The sequence below is a fragment of the Ictidomys tridecemlineatus genome, chromosome 8, assembly GCF_052094955.1.
Source record: "Ictidomys tridecemlineatus isolate mIctTri1 chromosome 8, mIctTri1.hap1, whole genome shotgun sequence".
Lineage (NCBI taxonomy): Eukaryota > Metazoa > Chordata > Mammalia > Rodentia > Sciuridae > Ictidomys > Ictidomys tridecemlineatus.
The window spans coordinates 118,976,139-118,999,176 of NC_135484.1; the positions used below are offsets into that span (position 1 = coordinate 118,976,139).

At 50.3% G+C, this 23,038-nt stretch overlaps 1 protein-coding gene and 1 non-coding gene across 3 annotated transcripts; one reads left to right on the forward strand and one right to left on the reverse strand.

The window, feature by feature from the left end:
* The first annotated feature begins 838 nt into the window (after positions 1-838).
* On the forward strand, positions 839-23,037 carry Notch4 (notch receptor 4). Of its 2 annotated transcripts, none has more exons than XM_040282416.2 (30): positions 839-1,071; positions 1,861-1,942; positions 2,122-2,417; positions 3,944-4,291; positions 4,395-4,517; positions 4,618-4,854; positions 4,962-5,117; positions 5,540-5,734; positions 7,153-7,266; positions 8,090-8,203; positions 8,287-8,409; positions 9,321-9,480; positions 10,077-10,222; positions 10,495-10,647; positions 10,847-10,964; positions 11,189-11,276; positions 11,629-11,782; positions 12,881-13,065; positions 15,361-15,613; positions 15,842-15,954; positions 16,960-17,483; positions 17,995-18,378; positions 18,480-18,655; positions 19,124-19,340; positions 19,533-19,605; positions 19,702-19,840; positions 20,323-20,618; positions 20,836-20,983; positions 21,502-21,609; positions 21,786-22,052. In XM_040282416.2, exons 1-30 carry the CDS (start codon positions 999-1,001, stop codon positions 21,917-21,919), a joined length of 5,430 nt encoding a protein of 1,809 aa, XP_040138350.2. In that variant the 5' UTR covers positions 839-998; the 3' UTR covers positions 21,920-22,052. The 2 variants fall into 2 exon arrangements, with proteins under 2 accessions (XP_040138350.2, XP_005338995.2); XM_005338938.5 differs by having other exon boundaries at positions 840-1,071; positions 21,502-21,599; positions 21,786-23,037.
* Positions 16,315-16,387, reverse strand: Trnaa-ugc (transfer RNA alanine (anticodon UGC)). The gene has a single exon. It is a non-coding gene; the product is annotated as a tRNA-Ala (tRNA).
* Position 23,038: the final 1 nt, after the last annotated feature.

The window sequence follows — 23,038 nt, forward strand, 5'->3', positions numbered from 1 at the left end:
AGAGGAACTGAGCATGCAGTTGACCCCAAAGCTCTCCTGGGCTGACTTAAGAAGATGGAATGAGACTTCAAGGCAACAAATTTCCTTTTGTGGTTTTATTTACTCCAATTTTATATTATACATCCCAGAGATCTCCACAGTAGAGGGAAGCAGAGATGGAAGGAGTAAAAGCTACCCAAATTCAGTATTCGCTACAAATAATTCAGAATGAAAAAGTTAGAATTTTAAATTTAGAATAGATGATAGAATATACTAGAATTTAGGAAACACTGTGTTCATTTATCATTGATGATGACAAATATGAAGGCCAAGATTTCCTTTTAAAACCAGCAGAGTATCTTGCCCATTCCCCAGAAGGAGGAAAAAAAAAAAAAAAAAGTCCCCACAAGGGCCAAGGTGAGGTCCAGAGGTCCTTGGGTCTTTTCTGCAAGGTAAATGGTTTCAAATCATGACAAGTGGCAGGTCCTCTGAGAAGCATCTGCACTCATGAGGCAAGTTAAGCATCATCTCTTGGGAAGAGGAACAGGGAGATCCCTCACTACCCCACACCTCTGCTTCCAGATCCTTCCCCTCTGGAGGCTCAGGGGTAGCCACCTTGCAATTCTTTTCCCTAAAAAGGAGAAACCAGATTCACAAACAGAAGAACTGAGACTACCCCCCACCCAGGGGCCTCAGAAACCAAGCCAGTTCTCCCCTCCTATCTTCACCTGCCATTCATTCATACCGTCCTACTTCTCCCACTTCCCCAGGGGTTGTCAGGGACAGAAGGCCCCTCCTTCATCCCCCTCAATGTTCCTCCAACCCCCCCACACCACCATTCACTAGGGTGTCCAGGACATTGTGTGACTCAGGAAACAGCTCAGACATTAGGCTTGCAGCAGGCTGAAGAGGACAAGGAAAGGGCAGTGTGAGCCAAGGAGGTGGCCCTGCCACAGTGAGGGCTCTGAAAGTCCCTGCCTGAAAAGGGAGAGGAGATCTGGGCTTGGGGATGCTCTGGAATGCAGCCCCCTTCCCTGCTGCTGCTTCTGCTGCTGCCGCCACCACCGTGTTTCCTAGTTGTCATGGCCAGAGGTGAGTTATGGGGTGGGAGAGGAGGGGGAGTCTACTTTCCCTTAAGAGGATGTCCAGTGGGGTGGGAGAAATAGAGCTGACCCCCAGGTTTTGAAGGGACACTAGATAGAAGAGATTTTCCCAAAAAATGCAGACAGCCTATAGGGAGAGCCAACCGCCACAGAAGCTGCTCCAACCCAGGCTTTGGGCTGGGTGCCAGTAGGGACTGTTGGGGGGATGGGTGAGAGGGCACCCATCCCCAGGGAAACCCAATTAGCCCTGGAGCTGAGTTAAGTGTACTCTTATAACCACGTTGAGAAGGGCAGATCGACCACCTGCTAGGGGGAAAGATAAGAGGAGATCAGGAGGTGGAGATGTGGAAGGTCATGGGTCCACCATGTCCCTTTCCTGTCCAGCTGTCCCCACCCCCCGGAAGGCTTGATTCTGGGCCCTTCCTGGCCTTCCTGGAGGAAATCCCTTCAATGTCTCAGCCATTCACCTCCTGGGGCCCCCTTGCCCCCCTTCTGTTCCCTGTTGTCTTGCTTCCTAGGGATGGAGTCCAGGGCTGGACTTGGAAGGCTAGAGAGTAAACAGGAAAGGGGGGTGTTAGGGAGTAGTAACTGAGAGGCCTGGGATGGAAGGAACTGAGGCATGGGACCACACGTGGACTGGAACAGGGTATGAAGGACATGGTAGTTTAGAGCATGCATGGGGGCTGGCTTGCTTTGAACAGGTCTCTTAGGAGCACCTGGAGGAGGAAGTGAGACACAAGCTGCATGGCTCCATCTCATTCTCCCTTTCCATCCATAGGGTTGCTGTGCGGAAGTTTTCCAGAACCCTGTGCCAATGGAGGCACCTGCCTGACCCTGCCTCAGGGGCAAGAGACCTGCCTGTGAGTGTACCTTGTGGGACTAGGAGACTAGAAAGAAATGGGGAGGGAGAGTGAGGGAAGAAAGGAGAATGAGGGGAAGTGAAGGAGATGAAGGGAAACAAATAAGGCAAGGGAGAAGGGTGGGAGAGAAGGGAAGGAGGGGCCAGTGATGTGAGTTTTCCTCTCTCCCTCCCACCCAGGTGTGCCCCTGGCTTCCTGGGCAAGACATGCAAGTTTCCTGACCCTTGCCAAGATGCTCAGCTCTGCCAGAATGGGGGCAGCTGCCAAACCCTGCTTCCCACCTCACCAGGCTCCTCTAGCTCCCCCTCTCCACTGCCCCCCAGCTTCTTCTGCAACTGCGCCACTGGCTTCACTGGTAAAAGGTGCCAGGTCCGCCTCCAAGACCCCTGTCTTCCCTCCTTCTGTTCCAAAAGGGGCCGCTGCCACATCCAGGCTTCAGGCCGCCCACAGTGCACCTGCATGCCTGGATGGACAGGTAAGCTCTGGTGGGAGTGGAATGGAAAGGACAAGCAACAGCAGTGGGCTAGGAAAGATGTGGGCTGGGAAAGATGGAACTGGACACCATCACCACTGTTGCATATGCTGTAAAGTGAGTTTCCTTGTCATTATCCAGGTCAGAGTTGCCAGGTCCAGATTAGGAAATCAGATCAGAGAGGCAAAGCAACTCACCCAAGAGCATACAACCAGTTTTGTGGTACAAAAAGATAACAATCTGAATCTCTTACCTATAGAAGCTGGGTGCTTTTCACCTCCTCTAAGAAGGTCATCACTGTAGGGACCCCATCATTGCTATTTGACCTTTTAGCTAAGATCAGGTGTTATAGGACCCCAGGTCCCAGGTAGATGATAGACTGTGAGCCTTTTGAAGACAGAGGCCATGAGAATCAATAAGCTAATCCATGACAGGCAACCATTACTCAAGACTGAAATTCATCAGCATGTGATTGCTAAAACATTGAAAGATTTCCAAACTATCTGAAATATTTCTAAATTCCTTAAGCTTGCTGAGCCTAAAACTAGAGGTTGTTAGCTGCTCACCAGGAGTTCTCCATGCTCTACATTCTGAGCATCGGAACAGCCCCTATTCGAAATGGTGGGTGTTCATAATAATCCTGGAAAGAATATAGTGGGGTAAGGTGTGATGAGACTGGAGGGACCTGATCTAAAGTTAGAAATGGAAATGCACCTCAAGAAGAGGGGTCTAGCCCTGAGCAAGTTTACTACTTTAGAATAGATACAAATGTCAGCTTTGCCACTAACTACATGAACATGAATAAGATATTTAAAGTGGTCTGGGTCCTAGGTTGTCAACAAACAAACAAGGATACTAATGTCCGTATTTCCTAAGGTTGTTGAGTGAATTAAAAGGGATGATACTCAATATGTGCTTACTTAGCTCAAACCTGGCATATGGTATGTATGCAGTGTGAGCTAAAGCTGCTGCTGCTGCTGCTGCCGCCACTGCTACCACCATCACCACTGTTGCACATGCTGTAAAGTGAGTTTCCTTGTCATTATCCAGGTCAGAGTTGCCAGGTCCAGATTAGAAAATCAGATCAGAGAGGCAAAGCAACTCACCCAAGAGCATACAACCAGTTTTGTGGCACAAAAAGATACCAATCTGAATCTCTTACCTGTAGAAGCTGGGTGCTTTTCACCTCCTCTAAGAAGGTCATCACTGTAGGGACCCCATCGTTGCTACTTGGCCTTTTGGCTAAGATCAGGTGTTATAGGACCCCAGGTCCCAGTTTTTCCCAGGTAAGGCCAATTTGCAATATCCATTCTCAGTTTAGAAAATAAGGTTGCTCCAGATATAATCCTACCAAGGCATGGCAAAACTAAGGCAGGGGTGATGGAACAGGGTAAAGTGAGCACAGAAATAAAGGGAGGAAAATTCAAATATTCAATCCACAGATGTTATCTGCAGGGAGATCAGAGTCATCTCAGATGGGCTGGAATTTGTGCAATATTAGAAACAGCTCCCTCTACCCTCTATTGCAGGCGAGCAGTGCCAGCTTCGGGACTTCTGCTCAGCCAACCCCTGCATCAATGGAGGCGTATGTCTGGCAACATACCCCCAGATCCAGTGCCGCTGCCCACCTGGCTTTGAGGGTCATGCCTGCCAACATGATGTCAATGAGTGCTTCCAGGACCCTGGACTCTGCCCTAAAGGCACCTCCTGCCTTAATACCCTGGGCTCCTACCAATGTCTCTGCCCTGCAGGGCGGGAAGGTCCACACTGTGAGCTCCGAACAGGACCCTGCCCCCTAGCAGGCTGTTCAAATGGGGGCACCTGCCAACTGGTGCCAGGGGGAGACACCACCTTTCACTTCTGCCTCTGCCCCCCAGGTGTGTCCTCATAGGTGCTTTTCTGTAGCCTCCTCCCCTTTCTGGGAAGGGAGGGTTGCCTCTTTTGGGTTCCTTCACCTGGCTAATCCCATGACTCTATCAGGCTTCACAGGCCTAGACTGCGAGGTGAATCTAGATGACTGTATTGAGCACCACTGTCAGAATGGGGGCATTTGCCAGGATGGACTGGGCACCTACACCTGCCTCTGCCCAGAGACTTGGACAGGTGAGTTGTTTAAGCCAAGTTAATGGCTGGGAGCCCTGTGAGGAAGGGAAGCCACAGGGCTCCCAGCTCTATACCTTGTTCCTTTCCTACCTCCCTACAGGTTGGGATTGCTCTGAAGATGTGGATGAATGTGAGGTTCACGGTTCCCCTCACTGCAAAAATGGGGGTACCTGCCAGAACTTGCCTGGCAGCTTTCACTGTGTATGTGTGAGTGGCTGGGGAGGCACAGGCTGTGAAGAGAACCTGGATGACTGTGTTGCTGCTACCTGTGCTCCTGGATCCACCTGCATTGACCACGTGGGCTTCTTTTCCTGCCTCTGCCCACCTGGGCGCACAGGTATGGGGACTGAGGGGTCAGGGAAGAGTGAGGTAAAGGTGGAGGCTGAGAAGAACTGGAGATCTCTTGGGAGGTCAATCAGCCTTGCCCCCATCTGGCCCCTCCAGGCCTCCTATGCCACCTGGAAGATATGTGTCTGAGCCAGCCATGCCATGGGGAAGCCCAGTGCAGCACCAACCCCCTGACGGGCTCCACACTCTGCCTGTGCCAACCTGGCTACTCAGGGCCCACCTGCCACCAAGACCTGGATGAGTGTCAGATGGGTGAGGCACCCCACAGCAAAGCCTCTCTGAGCCCAGACAGGCCTCCGCACTGAAGAGAGAAAAGGGAAAGTTGTTTCTTAAATTAAAAACAAAGAAAGGAAGGAAGGAAGGAAGGAAGGAAGGAAGGAAGGAAGGAAGGAAGGAAGGAAGGAAGGAAGGAAGGAAGGAAGGAAGGAAATATCTCTTTTTCTTTGGGTTGGTCCTGATGTGACATCTCTTCCCTACATGGCCCTCTCCCCAATGCTTAGCCCTCCAGGCCTCATAGATTGTCCTCTTGGTCCTTCTCTATCCTAAAAATACAAGCCCTTTCCCCAGTTGGTCTTGCAGCCTCAAATGGGCCCCCACACCTCTCCTGACAGTCTGGCCTCTTTGCCTTTCCCATACCTGGCCCCTGTGAACTCTCAGCTCTTCTCTCTTCCCAGCCCAGCAAGGTCCCAGTCCCTGTGAACATGGTGGTTCCTGCCTCAACACCCCTGGCTCCTTCAACTGCCTCTGTCCACCTGGCTACACGGGCTCCCGCTGTGAGGCTGATCATAATGAGTGCCTGTCCCAGCCTTGCCACCCAGGCAGCACCTGCCTGGACCTCCTTGCCACCTTCCACTGCCTCTGCCCACCAGGTATGGCTTAATGGGGACTTGGGTGGGGGAGAAACAACTAAGCTGAACCCACTGGGAATTGCCCCTAGAGAACAAGGATAGCATCAGTCCAACAGGCGTCACTTACTACAGGATGTTTCTCCTCTCCCTTCCCCCAAGTGAAAATGGAGACACCTATGGACCCTAGGAAAAGAGCTGCCACAGATAGTAGTGAGGTTGTACACTGCTCAACTCTGGGGGAGAGGGGCTGCCATTCCTTTCATGGTAATCAGAGACAGCACAACACATGGCCCACTGTATACTGTGGCCAAAATAAGGGAGGATAGTTAATAAACTTTCCATGCTGCAGCCTCTGCTCATACTTACCTACAATGCTCCCCCTAATCACTCCAACTCTCCCATGCAGAGATAAAGAGTAAATCCTTAAAATTCCAAAAAGATCTGTGTGCTTGAATTTGATGCAGTAGGAAAGAAACACAGCAAGGGTACAGGCACTTCCAGGCTAGTTTTACCAGGGAAAAGTCATTCGAAGAAAGAGAACTACAGAGCCAATACAGAGAGCTGGATGAAACCAGAAAAATAATAGCTGACTGTCTGTCTTACATGTATTATCTTACCTACTCTTTACACTAATCCTATGCGGTTGGCATTGTTACTATATCCATTTTATAAATGAAGAAACTAAGACATATAAAATGTTCAAGTGGTTTGTCCAAGGTCATGCAGTTAGTCAGTGGCAGAGCCAAGATTCAAACCCAGAGTTTCAACATTAACCACTACACTACACTACCATTCTAAGGTGAGCAATATCCAAGGTTTATGGCTTAGACCACTGTGGACAAGGTTGTAGACGTGAAGGAGGGTTGGAGGCACGCTCCCTAAGCAAGAAAAGGAAGGTAATGAGGTCCTTGTTCAAGATGAGATCATGGACATGAGGATGACCCCAAAGTAATGGGATAAATAAGATAGTATCACAGCTTCCCAAATGCCCTTCACATTCCCCCACATTGGGATTCCTGTTCACTTTAGCATGAAGACCTGCCATGAACAAGAGGAGTAAATTGTGCTCCAGGCAGACACCCGCTTGCCTAATTTGTACATCAAAGACCTCCAGGTTAAGCAGCCTGCCTGGGTGGGTCCCACCATGCCTTACCCAGAGATGGCCCCAAGAGGCACTTCCAGGATGCCCTCTTACAGCTCTTAACAGGAGCCCTCTTGCTTCCTGAGCTTTCACACCTGGAGGAGGCAGAACTGCATACCACAGCAGGGCTCAGAGTTCATCTACCAAACCCATCGGCAGACAGCAGAGAGAGGGGAGGCCTGATGGGGACACACAGCAAGTTGCGTGTGTGCTGGCTCTAGAACCCAGGTCTCCCAGGGAGAAGGGGGCAGGGCCAGCCTGGCAGAGCCCCACTCTCACCATGCTCCTCTGTCCTCAGGTTTAGAAGGGCTACTCTGTGAGGTGGAGACCAATGAGTGTGCCTCAGCTCCTTGCCTGAACCAAGCTGACTGTCACGACCTGCGCAACGGCTTCCTGTGTGTCTGCCAGCCTGGTGTGTGCAGATTTCAATCCAGCCATCCTCACCCTGCAATGTTAGAACCACCAGAGTTCTGTCCTCTGGAAGTTCTCTCTAGCCTGGTCAAAGAGTTCCCCATTTCTCCAACTCCTCTGCTCCTCAAACTCTCTTCTGCTACATCCCAGATCTTTCCTTACTTACACACCCACCCTCATCTCTGACCTTCCAAATCACCCATATATCCCTCCTTTGCAGTCCTCCTGCATAGTCCTCTATGGACTCTGCATGTCAGGGGTCCCAGGCTGGTCTTGGCATTGCCTGCCCTGGACACAGGGAAAGCTGCCCCAGGTCTTTCTTTTCCAGCTTCCTGGAACATCCCTCTGGTACCCTGCTATGAAAATAATTACATTTATTGACTATTTACTCCAGGACAGGCACTTGACTTTGTGCTTTGGGGGCATTATGTCATTTAATCCTTTCAATGGCAACATAAGGTAGGCTCCTCTTTATTTATTTTTCCAGTCCTGGGGATCAAAGCCAGTGCCTCACGCACTCACACATGCTAGGCAAGCACTGTGCCACTGAAGCTACACCCCCAGTCTAGGTTCCATTTTTTGCTCCTTTTACATAGGAGGAAACTGGGAGCTTAGAAAGTTTAAGTAGCTTGCCCAAAGTCACACAGCTGGTAGGTGGCTGAGCTTCACATTTTCTGCACCACCCTTCTGTTGATCCATGCCCAACTACCAGGTGTCTTCTTTGGGAAGACCTACAGGTTCACCTTTCCTGGAGAGAAAGAGCTAAGCTGTGTCTTCCTCAATGATCTTGGCCTTCTCTCCCCATCTACTCCCTTCCCCACTAGGATTCACTGGCACCCAGTGTGAGGAAGACATCGATGAATGCAGAAGCTCTCCCTGTGCCAATGGTGGGCAGTGCCAGGACCAGCCTGGAGCCTTCCATTGCAAGTGTCTCCCAGGTAAACTGGGGCCCAAACACGGGAGGAGAGGGTGGCAGAGAGCAGAAGTCTCTGCAGTCCCTGATTCTCCTCCTCTGCCATAGGCTTTGAAGGGCCACAGTGTGAGACAGAGGTGGACGAGTGTCTGAGTAGCCCATGCCCCAGTGGAGCCAGCTGCCTTGATCTCCCAGGAGCCTTCTTTTGCCTATGCCCCTCTGGCTTCACAGGTCAGCAGGGAAGTTGTTAGAGAATAATTGAGTCCATTTGGCGTGGGACAGTAGTCATTGGTGGGTGTTTGAGAGTCAGGATGTGAAACAGATAAGAATGGCACCCCTTAAAGTAACTCAGAGCAAAACCTTCACAACTGTGGGTGTTATTAAAGAGCCACATTTATCCCAACATGAATGGGTATAATTAGGGCTCAGGAGCAGAGATTGGGCTCAAAGGGGAGCCATTCACTTTTTTATATAGCAAGACTTTATTAACACTGGGGATGTGACTCAGTGGTAAAGTACTGGCATGAATGAGTCCCTGGGTTCAATCCCCAGCACCATACAAATAAACAAATAAATAAATGCTTACTATGCCAGTTGTAGAAGCAAGTTTGAGTAAGAAGTTGCTATCCTCAAGTGGTTTTAAGTCTAATGCATAGACCAACAAGTCTCCTGTTGGTATGGCCCAATGGCCCTGAGAGAGGAGAACCCACTAACCCAGACTAAAGATGAGAACTCTTCATGGAGTTCAGAGCAGAAAAGGGCCTGCATGGAGGAGATGATGGCTAGGCTGAATTTTGAGAAATGAGCAGGAGTTTGTCAAAATAGAATGCCAGATAATGTGTTTTAGTTGGAAATCACTGTGTTTGTAAAAGCACAGGGGAAAGAAAAGCACCTTTCATTTAAGGAACTGCATGAGATCCAGAGCTTAGAGTTCAACAGGGCAAAGATGAGAAACACAGCAGTTGTAGGAAGGTCATGTCACACCAGATCCCGTGTGACAGGAAGTTAGTATCCTGAAGGTAACAGGAAGTCATTGAAGGACAGGTCTATGGGGAGTGAGTTAGTCATACATAAGTAGTCTTTGGTCCCCTGAAGGGCATAAAAGGGTTTTGTTTTCTATTTGACTCATATCCCCACCCCAGGCCAGCTCTGTGAGGTTCCCCTGTGTGCCCCCAACCTGTGCCAGCCTGAGCAGAAATGCCAGGATCAGGAAAACAAGATCCACTGCCTCTGCCCCAGTGGAAGCCTTGGCTGTGCCCCTGCTGAGGACAACTGCACCTGCCACCATGGGCATTGCCAGAGGTAACATCTTCCAGGCCCTCCATTTGCCCCTTTTCTGGTCCTCCTTAGCTATGGTAGGAGAAAAAGCAAGTGAGGAACATGTCTGTGGGAAATGACCAACAGGGACTACGAAGGAGATGACCAAGTTCTTAGGGCAAGTCGATAGGAGGACTTGTTATCCAAGGAGGGGAGAGCTCGTATATGATGAGGGAAACAGAGAATTAAGGCGTCAGAGCAGAAAAGGGAGTATAACGCCCAGCATCAGTTCATCATTCACTAGACAAGTATCAATTGAATATCTACTCTGTGTGGACATCGTTCCAGACACTGGGAAATAGCACAGAGCCAAAGAGACAAAATGATGACTCTCGTGGAGCTTTCATTTCTGTCTGGCAGAAAGACAACGAACAAGTTATAGAAGAAATAAAGATAGAGAAATAAAATGTGTGCTGCGGGATCAGGAAGGTGAAAGGGCAATGTTAAGAGGAAAGTCACTGAAGAAAAAGGCCAGAGTCTCAGGGACAAAAAAGAGGAGGTCATAAGGGCCTGGCCCACAGGAAAAGGAAAAGGATACAGCAGAAGAAAAGAAAAATACTCCCCTTTCTCTTTATGGCCAGATCTTCATGTGTGTGTGATGTGGGCTGGACAGGGCCAGAGTGTGAGGCAGAGCTGGGGGCCTGCATCTCCATACCCTGTGCCCATGGGGGGACCTGCTATCCCCAGCCCTCTGGCTACAACTGCACCTGCCCCACAGGCTACACAGGTGAGACTGTCTGTAAACCATATACACCTGGGCTAGTCACACCCTAAGTCAAGGGAAATGTATGTGGCCAAAGGCTCTGTGTATTAGTCACCACCAAGGAAAACTGGTCATGGGTTGCAGGGGACACAGATGATGTGTGGGAGGTGATAAGAAAAGGAGCTAAATAGGAGGGAATAATAGAGTTGGGGTAAGGAAGGGAGGGCAAAAGGAAGAAGAGGAGGATGGAGGGAGAGAAAGGATTCCCACTCTCAGATCCCACCTCTTTCCCTCAGGGCCCACCTGTAGTGAGGAGGTGACAGCTTGTCACTCAGAGCCCTGTCTCAATGGTGGCTCCTGTAGTCCCAGCCCTGGAGGTTACTCCTGCATCTGCCTTCCAAGCCACACAGGGTCCCACTGCCAAACCATCATTGACCACTGCGTGTCTGGTAAGTGCCCACCATGTCCGGCACTGAAGCACAGGGGGATGAAAGAATCGGGCAGAGTTCTTCCATATTTAGAAGAAAAAAAATTAACTGGAAGCTGTTGTTTTAGTGGGGGAAAGGTATGTCCTGTGAGCGGTGTGACTGAGGTCACAGGCCAGGTTACAGGCAAGGAACCCAATCCCTCACAGCTTCCTCTCTCCAGCCCCGTGCCTCAATGGGGGTACCTGTGTGAACAGGACTGGCACCTTCTCCTGCCTCTGTTCCGTGGGCTTCCAGGGTCCACATTGTGAGGGAAGGATCCACTCCAGCTGTGCAGACAGGTGAGCAGAGCACTAAGGCCCCCAGAGGAAGGGAAGGAGCCCCTCAGCCTTCCCGCCCTTTCTCTTCCCTCCCACTGGAACTCCAGGCTATCTCTGCTGCACACTCTTCCTCCTGCCTCCCCTTCTGGTCAGCCATCATCCCAGTAGTTGCCTCCCCATCACACACTCCCTCCCCCTTTTTCCCAGACCTCCTTCCTACCTTGCCCTATCTCTGTCTTGTACAGCCCCTGTAGGAACAGGGCAACCTGCCAAGATGGCCCTCAGGGCCCTCGCTGCCTCTGCCCTCCTGGATACACAGGAGAAAGCTGCCAGGTAAGATGCAAGGAGCCAGGTGTGCAGAGGAGGGAGGGACCTAGAGAGCTCTAGTAAGAATGGTCTCAAGAAATAAAAGGTGGGCAGCAGGGAAGCTCATGAAGAAAGGTCTAGGAGTTGAAGTCTCATTTGAGGTTTGTGTAGCCTGAAGAAGGGAGGAAAGATCGAATGGAGTTATGACCCTCAGGGGCCATTCTGGAATATGGGTATAGAAGGGAAACCAGGGAGGGTTACCTGGTCCAGGCCACTGGTGAGAGAGTCTTAGAGGGAGGGATTCTGAGGAGCTGGAATTGGCAGAGGCCCATCTCCAGGCCTGGGAACCTGATGCCTCGTGATCCCTCCCAACCCTCAGACTCTGATGGACTTATGTGCCCAGAAGCCCTGTCCACACAATGCCCACTGCCTCCAGAGTGGGCCCTCCTTCCAGTGCCTGTGCCTCCAGGGATGGACCGGGCCTCTCTGTAACATTCCACAGTCCTCCTGCCAGAAGGCTGCGCTGAGCCAAGGTACCAACACAAGGCCCAACTGGGGAGCAGATGAAGAAAAACAAGTGTCCTTCTTTAAGAGCAGCCACACAGCTTTTGGCCAAAACAACCACCTGAGAGTCAAAACAACATAAACCAACTATAGTTATTTTTTTTAATATTTGTAGTTGTAGATGGACACAATACCTTCATTTTATTTATTTATTTATTTATTTATTTATTTATTTTTGTAGAGCTGAGGATTGAACCCAGTGCCTCGCACATGCTATAGCAAGTGCTTTACTTCTGAGCCACAACCCCAGCCCCCGACTATAGTTATTGATTCTACAGTTTAACACCCAGGAAGCCTAAAAAAACCCAACTCCTGTCACCACATTCAGCACAACACCAATCAGCCCAGTAAAGTAGACCCCAGCTTAACACAACCACCAGGGACATAACTCCTGGTGGAGCAACTCAACATTGTTATGGTTGTAACTCACCTTAAGTGGACTACATTTAACCCAGCTACATCAACACACTTCACCCCACCCCTGTGAGGTTACACCAACCCTCTTGTAAAAGAATACTCTACTTCAAATAAGGTTCAACATGAGAAGAGCTCAGGGAAGAGCTTAGGGCTTAGGTTGATGGGAATCACGGTGAGATAACATCAAAATTGATGCAAAATCCAGGGGACAAACTTGGGACAGTAGTAAAGTCCCATGTCCCCAGCCTGAAGTTTCTCTTGAGTTCATTTTTTTAAAAAACTTCATTTTATTTGTGGTGCTGAGAAATCGAACCAAGACCTTGTACATGCTAAGCAAATGTTCTACCACTGAGCTGTATGTCCAGCCTTCCCTTGAGCTCTCTCTTGCTTATGGCTCAAGACAATAGTCACCTTACAACACTGATAAGCTTAAGAAATCTTTCCCATATTCTGGCAGAAAAGATAGGCAGAGAAACCTGATGTTCTACCCTCTTCAGTGTCAGGAGTTACTTTCTCCTTGTGCCCACGGGGGTTTCCACCCAAGAACATTAGCTGCTTAAGTTAAAGGCCTCTCTGCTAGAGATCTGGGATCCTGAAAACCCTTCCAGCCCACTTAGCTTCACTTCTCCCTGTTTGTCTTTCTCCCTCAGGCATAGAAGTCTCTGCCCTGTGCCAGAATGGAGGCCTTTGCATTGATAGAGGCCCCTCCTCTTTCTGCCACTGCCCCCCTGGATTCCAAGGCAGTTTATGCCAGGATAACATAAACCCCTGTGAATCCCGGCCTTGTCAGAATGGGGCCACTTGTGTGGCCCAGCCCAATGGCTATCTCTGCCAGGTAAGAGGTGTAGAGAAAAGAAGGGAGAGAAGATAACTCTCCTTTCTGGAGATGGGAAACAGGACATGGCTGGAGATATGGAAAACAGTAATAATGGGAAGGATAACATGGTGTACCCAATTCTCCTCCCTTTCCTTTACCCCACACATCCAGCTAACCACCAGGTCAGGCCATTCTACCTCCTAAATATTTCTCCACTCTATCCTTTCCCCTTCACCCTTCATCCCACTGCTTTAGTACAGGCATTTGTTGCATTTCACCTGAATACCATGTCAGCCTCCATATCTATCCTTCCACTGGTTCAGTCTTTACCCCACAACCTGGGGATCACTGCAGATGTTAAGTTGACCTGTCACTCCCCTGTTGAACATCCTTCAGGGGGTGCCCACATCTTTATAAAGTTCAAGGCTCTGCCTGATACAGCACTGCCTGCCCCTCAGTCCTCATTTGTCACCTTCTCCACTCTCCACTTCCCTACTTCATTCTAGCAATGTAAACCTTACACACCCCACACTGATTCTTGCTTCTTAGCTTTTTTTTTTTTAATCTATACTAGGGATTGATCCCAGGAACACTCTACCATTGAGCTACATCCACAGTTTTTTGTGTGTTTTTTTTGTTGTTGTTTGTTGTTTTTTTTTTGTTGTTGTTGTTGTTGTTGTTGTTTTGAGACAGGGTCCTGCTAACCTGATGAGGCTGGCTTTAAACTTGCGATCCTTCTCATTTGGCTTCCCCAAGTTGCTAGTATTACAGGCGAGCATCAGTCTCAGTTTTTTTCCCTGCCATTGCCTCTGCCTGGAATGGCCTTCCCCACCCCTCTTCCACTGGATGGGGACCAGGAAGCACCTTCCTTAGGAAGATATCTCTAAGTCCTCTCTCAGATGGGTGAAGGCTTCTCCTTGGTGGTTTTTGTCACTATACCAGGAAAAGCAAAGCTGAGATTTAAATCTGGGCAGCCTGATTCTATGCTCAGACCACAACTTTTAACAGAAGACACAAGATGGATCCCCTTTACTTCATCTTTTTTTTTTTTTTTTTGTACTGAGGACTAAATCCAGGGGCTTTTACCCCTGAGCTACTCCCCCAGCCCTTTTGAGACAGGGTCACACTAAGCGGCTTAGGGCCTCCCTAAGTTGCTGCGGAGACCCAGACAGTCCTCACCTGTGAGATAGCCTAGTCCCCTTGTTTATCCCCTGCCTCCAAGTGCTATCCCAGAGAGAAGCCCCAGGATCCCTTTGTGCTGGGCCAACTTCCAGGAGTGAGTTGGGAGGTAGGCAGTGACTGAAGCAATATCTACTCTCATCCCCACCAAACTTGTGATCCTCCTGCCTCAGCCTCCCAAGTCGCTGGGATTACAGGCGTGTACCACTATTCCTGGATCCTTTACTTCACTTTTAAATTTTAGTTTTAACCTTTTTATTAAGAACATTTTCAAATATATACAAACTCAGTGTGCTTGACTGAAAGCAGTGAACTTCTGTGCACTCATTTCTGTTTCATGTCCTACTTCCTGAAACTCCCCCTTCCAGAAGTTTCCAAAACATTTAACTTGTTCCTACCAACCTTCTGGCCACTGCTCAGATTCTTTGTAAATTTTTTATCAACTCTCCAAAGGCTTCTTGTACTCCATTCTTGCATGCTCTCTTTCCTCCTGCAAGAACCCAGTATGTGGTACAGAATCATCAATGACATTCTCTCATTAGCAGAGAGGCATGAAGCAAGCAGAAAAATGATTATGGAGTAATAGACTTGAACTTCAGGTCTTCTATCTACAGCCATGTGACTTGCACAAATCACTTTACCTTTATGGGACTCAGTTTCCTTTTCTGTGAAGTGAGGATCAAGTGAGATAATCTATATAAAGGGTTTTAGGAGGTTTTCCTGAGGTTATGTATATAAAGCATGTAATAAATACTAGTTACCTCTCCCCTCTGATTGACTGATAGCTTCATAGAAACAGGAATGAGCTCTAATTTTGCCTGTATTCCTAGTACCTAAAACAGAGCCTGGCAGAAGGTGGGCATCCAATACATGTTTATGAAGTAATGAAGTATGAGACAATCTGGAGGGTGTATTGGTAGGGGAAAGGGTTTGTTTGGGACTAGGGGAGGGTTAAGCTATAAGTTACTGAATAATAATGTATCATGTGGCATTGAGATAGAATGGTCAAGCTACATGTGTCAGCGATGGATGGTGAGTTGAGTGAAGCTGTTGGGCTGGAAAATGGGGGGCTGAACAGACTGCTTTGAGCTAGGCTCATCCACTGTTTACATCTCTGATCCTTCATCCCTGTAGTGTGCCCCAGGCTACAATGGACAGAACTGCTCAAAGGAAATTGATGCTTGTCAGTCCCAACCCTGTCACAACCATGGAACCTGCACCCCCATACTTGGAGGCTTCAACTGTGCCTGCCCTCCAGGTTTTGTGGGTCTGCGCTGTGAGGGGGATGTGGATGAGTGTCTAGACAAGCCTTGTCACCCAACAGGCACCGCAGCCTGCCATTCTCTAGCCAATGCCTTCTACTGCCAGTGTCTACCTGGACATACAGGTGAGGCCTTGGTGTGTATGTGGTGGTGGGGGGGGTGAAGACATCTAAGCAGATCACGGAGACCTAGACAGTCCTCACCTATGAGACAGCCTAGTCCCCTTGTCTATCCCCTGCCTCCATGTGCTATCCCAGAGAAGATGCTCCAGGATCCCTTTGTGCTGGGCCAACTTCCAGGAGTGAGGAGGTAGGCAGTGACTGAAGCAATATCTAGTCTCGTCCCCATCACAGGCCAGTGGTGTGAGGTGGAGATAGACCCCTGCCAGAGCCAGCCCTGCTCCCATGGAGGATCCTGTGAGGTCACCGCAGGACCACCCCGGGGTTTCACCTGCCACTGTCCCCAGGTAAAAGACCACAAAGCTGCCTTCTCTATTGCCTTCTATACTGATAAAAGGTGAGAATGCCTGAGCTGGAATCCTAGAGGGGAGCATAGGAGATCATCAAAGTGTGACTTATTGGAAGGAGCCATCTTAAATTCCCAGCAGTAAGTGGCTCTCAGAAGCAGTCAGGGGAAAGGAGTCAGGGAAAAGGTAGGATCATGAAGGGAATGTTCAGAAACCATAGGCATTGCCTAAGATCAAAAGCTCCTGGATAAGTTACTTTAACTCTGTGTGTGGATCCCTGATGCATGGGATTGGATTAATAGTAATCCATGATTCATGATACACTCTTCATTGGTTTGTGCCTAATCCTTTTCCCCGCCTCGGAGGTACTGGGGATTGAACCCAGGGCCTTGTGCATGCAAGGCAAGCACTCTACCAACTAAGCTATATTCCCAGCCCCTGTACCTGACCTTTTATTTTAGTATTTTAACAATATTACATCCATGAACCTAACCCCAAAAGTTCAATATTAATAACTTACTTCTACTTATGTTCCCTTCCTTGGAGAAAGAGGAAGGCATTTGATCCTGTCTCCAAAAGGATGAACATAAGAATATAATAGAATTCAGTTCTATTAAGAATTTATTAAGGGGGCTGGGGATGTGGCTCAAGCGGTAGCTCACTCGCCTGGCATGCGTGCCACCCGGGTTCGATCCTCAGCACCACATACAAACAAAGATGTTGTGTCCGCCGAAAACTAAAATAAATATTTTTAAAAATTTTTTTTTAAAAAGTATTAAGACTTTATAGTCTTTCAGGACTTTTATTATATTGGCAAAGTTCATCCATTTTTGCAACAATGTCCTGTCATTGCATGAAATTATCATGCAACATGGTTCCAAATCCATAAAATGATGAACTTGATGAAAGTCTAGGACCCTCTCTGCACTAATCTAACTTAGAGTTTTCTTGGGGGAGTGGGAATAATAAAATAAGGTCCTTCCCCAATGTCTTCCCCCTATACAGGGTTTTGAAGGCCCCACCTGCGGCCACAGAGTTCCTTCCTGCGGCATCTATCACTGTCACCATGGAGGCCTGTGTCTGCCCTCCCCTAAGCCAGGATTCCCACCCCGCTGTGCCTGCCTCAATGGCTTTGAGGGTCCTGACTGCCTGACTCCACCAGCTCCTCAGGGCTGTGGGCCCCCGTCCCCATGCCTACACAATGGCAGCTGCTCAGAGACCCCTGGGTTGGGGGGCCCAGGCTTTCGATGCTCCTGCCCTCCTGACTCTCCGGGGCCCAGATGTCAGAGGCCTGGAGCAAAAGGGTGTGAAGGCAGAAGTGGAGATGGGGCCTGTGACACTGGCTGCAGTGGCCCAGGAGGAAACTGGGATGGTGGGGACTGCTCCCTGGGGGTCCCAGACCCCTGGAAAGGCTGCCCCTCCCATTCCCGGTGCTGGCTTCTCTTCCGGGATGGACAGTGCCACCCACAGTGTGACTCGGAAGAATGTCTGTTTGATGGCTACGACTGCGAGCCCCCTCCATCCTGCACGTGAGCCTAGAGCCCACTGTGGCTGGGGTATAAGGGGATGAGAGAGTAAGACATAGATGTCTGAGTTACAGGGTGACCATAGTCTCCGGCTCCAAGGAATTTCCACCCTAATAACCACTGCTAAGTAGGGCTTGAAGACTCTGGACTCCAACCTAGAAAAATGGGATGGCATCAATACTTTATGTGGGACACAACCTCTTTCTAGGCTCCTCTCAGCGTTCTGGAGCTTGGTCCTCAAGCTTGCCTTCTTAATTCATGTTGCCATGGAATCTCTCTCCTAGCAACCAGCATCCCTGAGGGAAAAGGGCTCTCCTTCAGGGAAAAGGGGCTTGGGAGAGGAGGGAAAGGATGGTCTCAGGAGAGGATGTCAGGGTGTTTGGGCCACCATCCAGGGATGCACAGCTACCCCCACTTAGCAACCAAAGGGCTGTGGAATGTCAGGAATTTCCTCTGGGGAAAGAGGGGTGTCAGGTTTTAGGGGGTCCTCAGTTCCCCTCTTCTCACCCTACAGTCCAGCCTATGACCAGTACTGCCGGGACCACTTCCACAATGGGCACTGTGAGAAAGGCTGCAACACCGCAGAATGTGGCTGGGATGGGGGCGACTGCAGACCTGAAGATGGGGACTTGGAGTGGGGGCCCTCCCTGGCCCTGCTGGTGGTGCTGAGCCCAACTGCCCTGGACCAGCAGCTGCTTGCTCTGGCCCGCGTGCTGTCCTTGACTCTGAGGGTGGGGCTCTGGGTGAGGAAGGATAGTAATGGCAGAGACATGGTGTTCCCCTATCCTGGGTCCCGGGCAGAAGAAGAGCTAAGAGGAACCCATGACCCCTCACATGCAGAGGAAGCAGACCCTGATATGCAGCTCCTAGGCAAGGAGAAGGACTCCCTCAGTGCTGGGTAAGAAGTGGAGGGAAGTCCAGACACTAGTTTGTTTTCCCATGGGGCAGAGGGTTGGGAGCCAGTTACTGACACACATCTCTAACATGCCTCCCCTACAGGTTTGTGGTGGTGATGGGTGTAGATTTGTCCCACTGTGGCCCTGACCACCCAGCATCCCGTTGTCCCTGGGACTCAGGACTCCTGCTTCGCTTCCTTGCAGCAATGGCTGCAGTGGGAGCCCTAGAGCCCCTGCTGCCTGCACCCCTGCTGGCTGCCCACCCTCACACAGGCTCTGGTAGGTGACACCCACCACTTCTCCTGACCTTTGTGCTCATGTCAGTAATAGGCAAGAGATAAAACAGGATAGCTGGAACCAAAAATATTTTGTGGGAACTTGCCCTCCTTTTAACAACTCTTTACCTGGTTCTCCTCACAGCCTATTGGTTCTGTAAGTACTTTCTAACCTCTGACATAGCCCTCCAAGAAACCTCAGGTTCTAATTTAACTTCTTTACTAGATGTGGGTACCCAGTCATCTTTGTATTAAATAGTTCGTAGTACATGAAAGAATAATAACTGTTATATCATGCTTACTATGTGTGTTGCTCTAGCATTTTACTGTTAACTCATTTAACCCCAAGAGGCAGGTATTATGTCCATTTCACAGATGAGGAAACTGAGGCAGAGAAAGATTGTTGCACTTGCTCATGAGTAGAACTAGTCCCACCAGGAATGACCTCCTTGTCACTGTATCTCTCCACTAGCACCCACCAAACAGCTTCCCTGGACCATGCTGTGCTCGCCAGTTGCTGGAGTGCTTCTCCTGGCCCTGGGGGCTCTTCTTGTCCTTCAGCTCATCCGACGTCGACGCCGAGAGCATGGGGCCCTCTGGCTGCCTCCTGGCTTCACTCGAAGGCCTAGAACTCAGCAGACTCCCCGAAGACGCAGGCCCCCACTGGGCGAGGACAGCATTGGCCTCAAGTGAGAATGAGGAGGAACTCAGGCTCAGGAAGGGGAATCTGTCCGTGGAGATATTTATGGCCAAAGCAATAAGAAATGCTATTGTAAAAGTTGAAAACAGAGAAAGATGAGGGGCAGGAAGGCTTCTGGAAATCTTGGAGACTCTTATTGGTCCTAACTTGTGTAACCTGTACCCAACTCACTTCCTTCCAGGGAACTGAAGCCAGAGGCAGAAGTGGAAGAGGATGGAGTGGTGATGTGCTCAGGCCCTGAGGAGGAAGAAGAGGTGAACCAGCTGAAAGGGCTAGGGCAGAAATAGTATGGAGTTGATAGAATAAAGAACAAGTCAATGGCCTTCACTGATTCTTGCTTTTGCCCCAAGGCTGAAGAAATGGCCCCACCTTCCAAGTGCCAACTGTGGCCACTGAGTGGTGGCTGTGGGGAGCTCCCTCAGGTGGCCATGCTGACTCCTCCTCAGGAATCAGAGATAGAAGTCTCTGATGTGAATGCCTGTGGACCAGGTATGAACCAACCCAGACCAAGAAAATGAAAAAATGCTTTTTAATTCTTTTAAAAGCAGAAAAGTCCTTTAGTGTCAGAACTGGAGGAACTAATGTTGGAATGAGTGCCTTAGAATAGTGATTCTCAAAGTATGGTCCTCAAAATGCAGCATCACCTTGGAATTTGTTAGAAATGCAAATTATCAGGATCCACTACAAAGCTATTGACTCTGAAATTGAGATATTGAGCAATATGTGTTTTAACAAGCCTTCTAGGGGAGTCTGATTCAGACTCAAGTTTGAGAATCACTGTCCTAGAATGTTAAGAGAATTAAGGCCTTCTTATTTTTATAGGTGAGGAAACTGAAGCTCAAAGTAGGAAAGTCATTTAAGCACAAAATCAAAAGCCAGAGCCTAGCTTCCTCATATCTCTTCTTGTGATTCTCCCTAAGATCCTCCTCCTGTGTCCTTTTGATGGACCCATTACTCATTCTCACCCACAGATGGGGTTACACCCCTGATGTCTGCAGTCTGCTGTGGGAGAGTGGAGTCCAGGACCTTTCAGGGAGCATGGTTGGGAAGTCCTGAGCCCTGGGAACTTCTGCTGGATGGAGGGGCCTGTCCCCAGGCTCACACAGTGGGCACTGGGGAGACCCCTCTGCACCTAGCTGCCCGTTTCTCCAGACCAACTGCTGCCTGCCGCCTCCTTGAGGCTGGAGCCAACCCCAACCAGCCAGACCGGGCAGGGCGTACTCCACTTCATGCTGCTGTAGCTGCTGACGCACGGGAGGTCTGCCAGGTAAGCATACATTGGGGTCCCCAAAAGGAAAAGGGTGATCTTACAAGTTACATTGGGTAGAAGCATCCTCTAGTGTTTGACATAAGAAATTGATGTGAGATTGAGGACCTGAAACAAGGAAGATGGTTGCATATGGATTGGTAAAAGGGTTAAAAGTCTGAGGGACCTGAGTTAACAGTCCAGGGTACCCCAGAGATCACAGGTTTTGTCCTTACAGCTCCTACTCGGCAGCAGACAGACTGCAGTGGACGCACGTACAGAGGACGGGACCACACCCTTGATGCTGGCGGCCAGGCTGGCGGTGGAAGACCTAGTTGAAGAACTGATTGCAGCCCAAGCAGATGTCGGGGCCAGAGATAAATGGGGTGTGGAAGGGCGGGGGTAATGTCATGCCATAGAGTTAAGGAAACTAGGGCGTAAGATGAGGTGCAAAATATAGGAGCAGCAGAGAAGGGCTGCAGCAGTTGGAGGGCATACCCCTGCTCCTCCATCTGGTGGTAAACCTGCTGCTGTACGGTAGCTGAGTTTCTCCCATAATTCTCAAACACACACACACACACACACACACACACACACACACACACACACACACACACACACGACTGTCCAAACCCACGGGAAACTGGGATATGGGAGAATGTCTGTGGGGAGGAGAGGGAGGTCTCCCGGTCCCACCGACTCCAGAACAATACCCATTGTCCCTCCAGTGCGCCAGTGACGTCACCAGGGCAACGCTTCCTGCTGACTGGCGGTCGCCAGGGCAACGCTTCCAGCCTTTGAGGGGCCTAGAAGCCCTCCCCCGCAAGGCTAGAATCCGTGGGAAACAGGAACCCAGGCTCCTGGTCCCCAGCTGCTGCGTTAACACCCTCCCCTTGTCCTCTAGGAAAAACTGCACTGCACTGGGCTGCTGCTGTAAACAACGCCCGAGCCGCCCGCTCCCTTCTACAAGCTGGAGCCGATAAAGATGCCCAGGACAGCAGGGTCAGAACGGGTATCTGGCTGCCCATATTTTAAAAAGAGGGAAGGACCAGTGATTTGGAAAGCGCGGGAACCCCAGAAAACCTGAAGCGGGAGGGGCCAGTAACCAAGCCGTTGGAGCCTGGTAGGACTCGTTCTGTGGGCGTGGCCTTCCCTGACCTCACCCCCTGGCTGTTTCCTTCCGGACAGGAGCAGACGCCGCTGTTCCTGGCTGCCCGGGAAGGAGCGATGGAGGTAGCCCAGCTTCTGCTGGGGCTGGGGGCGGCCCGAGGACTGCGGGACCAGGCTGGGCTAGCGCCCAGCGACATCGCGCGCCAGCGTAACCACTGGGATCTGCTGACGCTACTGGAAGGGGCGGGACCACCAGAGGCACGTCACAAAGCGACGCCGAGCCGCGAGACTGGGGCCTTCCCGCGCGCGCGGACCGCGTCAGGAAGCGTGCCTGCGCATGCGGGCGGCGCCGTTCCGCGCTGCCGGACGCTGTCAGCCGGAGCGGGCCAGCGTGGAGGCGGAGCTTGCCAGCAATCTCGGACTTTGTCCGTAGACTTGGCCCCGCGCGGGGCCAGGGCCTATCCTCATTGCCGGAGCCTGTCTGGAGGAGGAGCAGGAGGAGGCCCGCCGTCCCGCAGCCGTAGATTTTCTGCAGGCATGCGTGGGTCTCGGCCCAACCCTGCAATAGTTCGGGGAAAATCAGGAGTTGTGGCCGCACGCGGGGGCAGGACAGTAGCGGATGATTGGCCCTGTGATTGGGTAACCCTGGAGACCTGCGGCCCCTCCCCCAACATTCCGATCCCGCCTCCTTGCCTTACTCCTTCCCCGGAGCGGGGATCCCCTCAAGTTGTCTGGGGTCTCCCAGTTCAGCAAGTCATTCCCTTAAACTCCGAAGGAGAGGGTCAGAAATAGAAGGATAGTAAGGAGAGGGGAATCCTAAAAATGATTAAATGACTGGGTGTCTGGAAGGCTTGCCTGACTTTAAAATTAAGGCCCAAAAGTAGAGGGGGTAGTTTCCCTCCCAAAATGAGTGAATGCCCACCTCAACAGGCATGGTATTCCACGTAGAGAAGCTGAAGCACTAAAGATTTAGGATGCTGGAATGAGGCAGGCCCAGGTCATCCTCTAGAAAATAAACATGAGAGGCTACAAAAGGACAAAGTTCATGGAGAGAACTACCCCTAAACCAGAACTAGGAACTGCCGGCAGATGTTCCGAGTTCCCCCACCCCCACGCTGTGGTCAACAGATAGCTAATACTTATAGAGCACCTACTGTGTGCCAGGCACTGTGTAGATGCTGAAAGGTAGCTAGTCCAGCTGATGACTCCTTGCTCTCCCTGACCCCATCAAAGAAACTCCATGCAGGGATGAAGCGCCTCCCTTCTAGTCACTGCCATCTCTAGTGAACCCCAAATCTCACTAGTAATAAAGCTGATTTAAAGCATTAAAT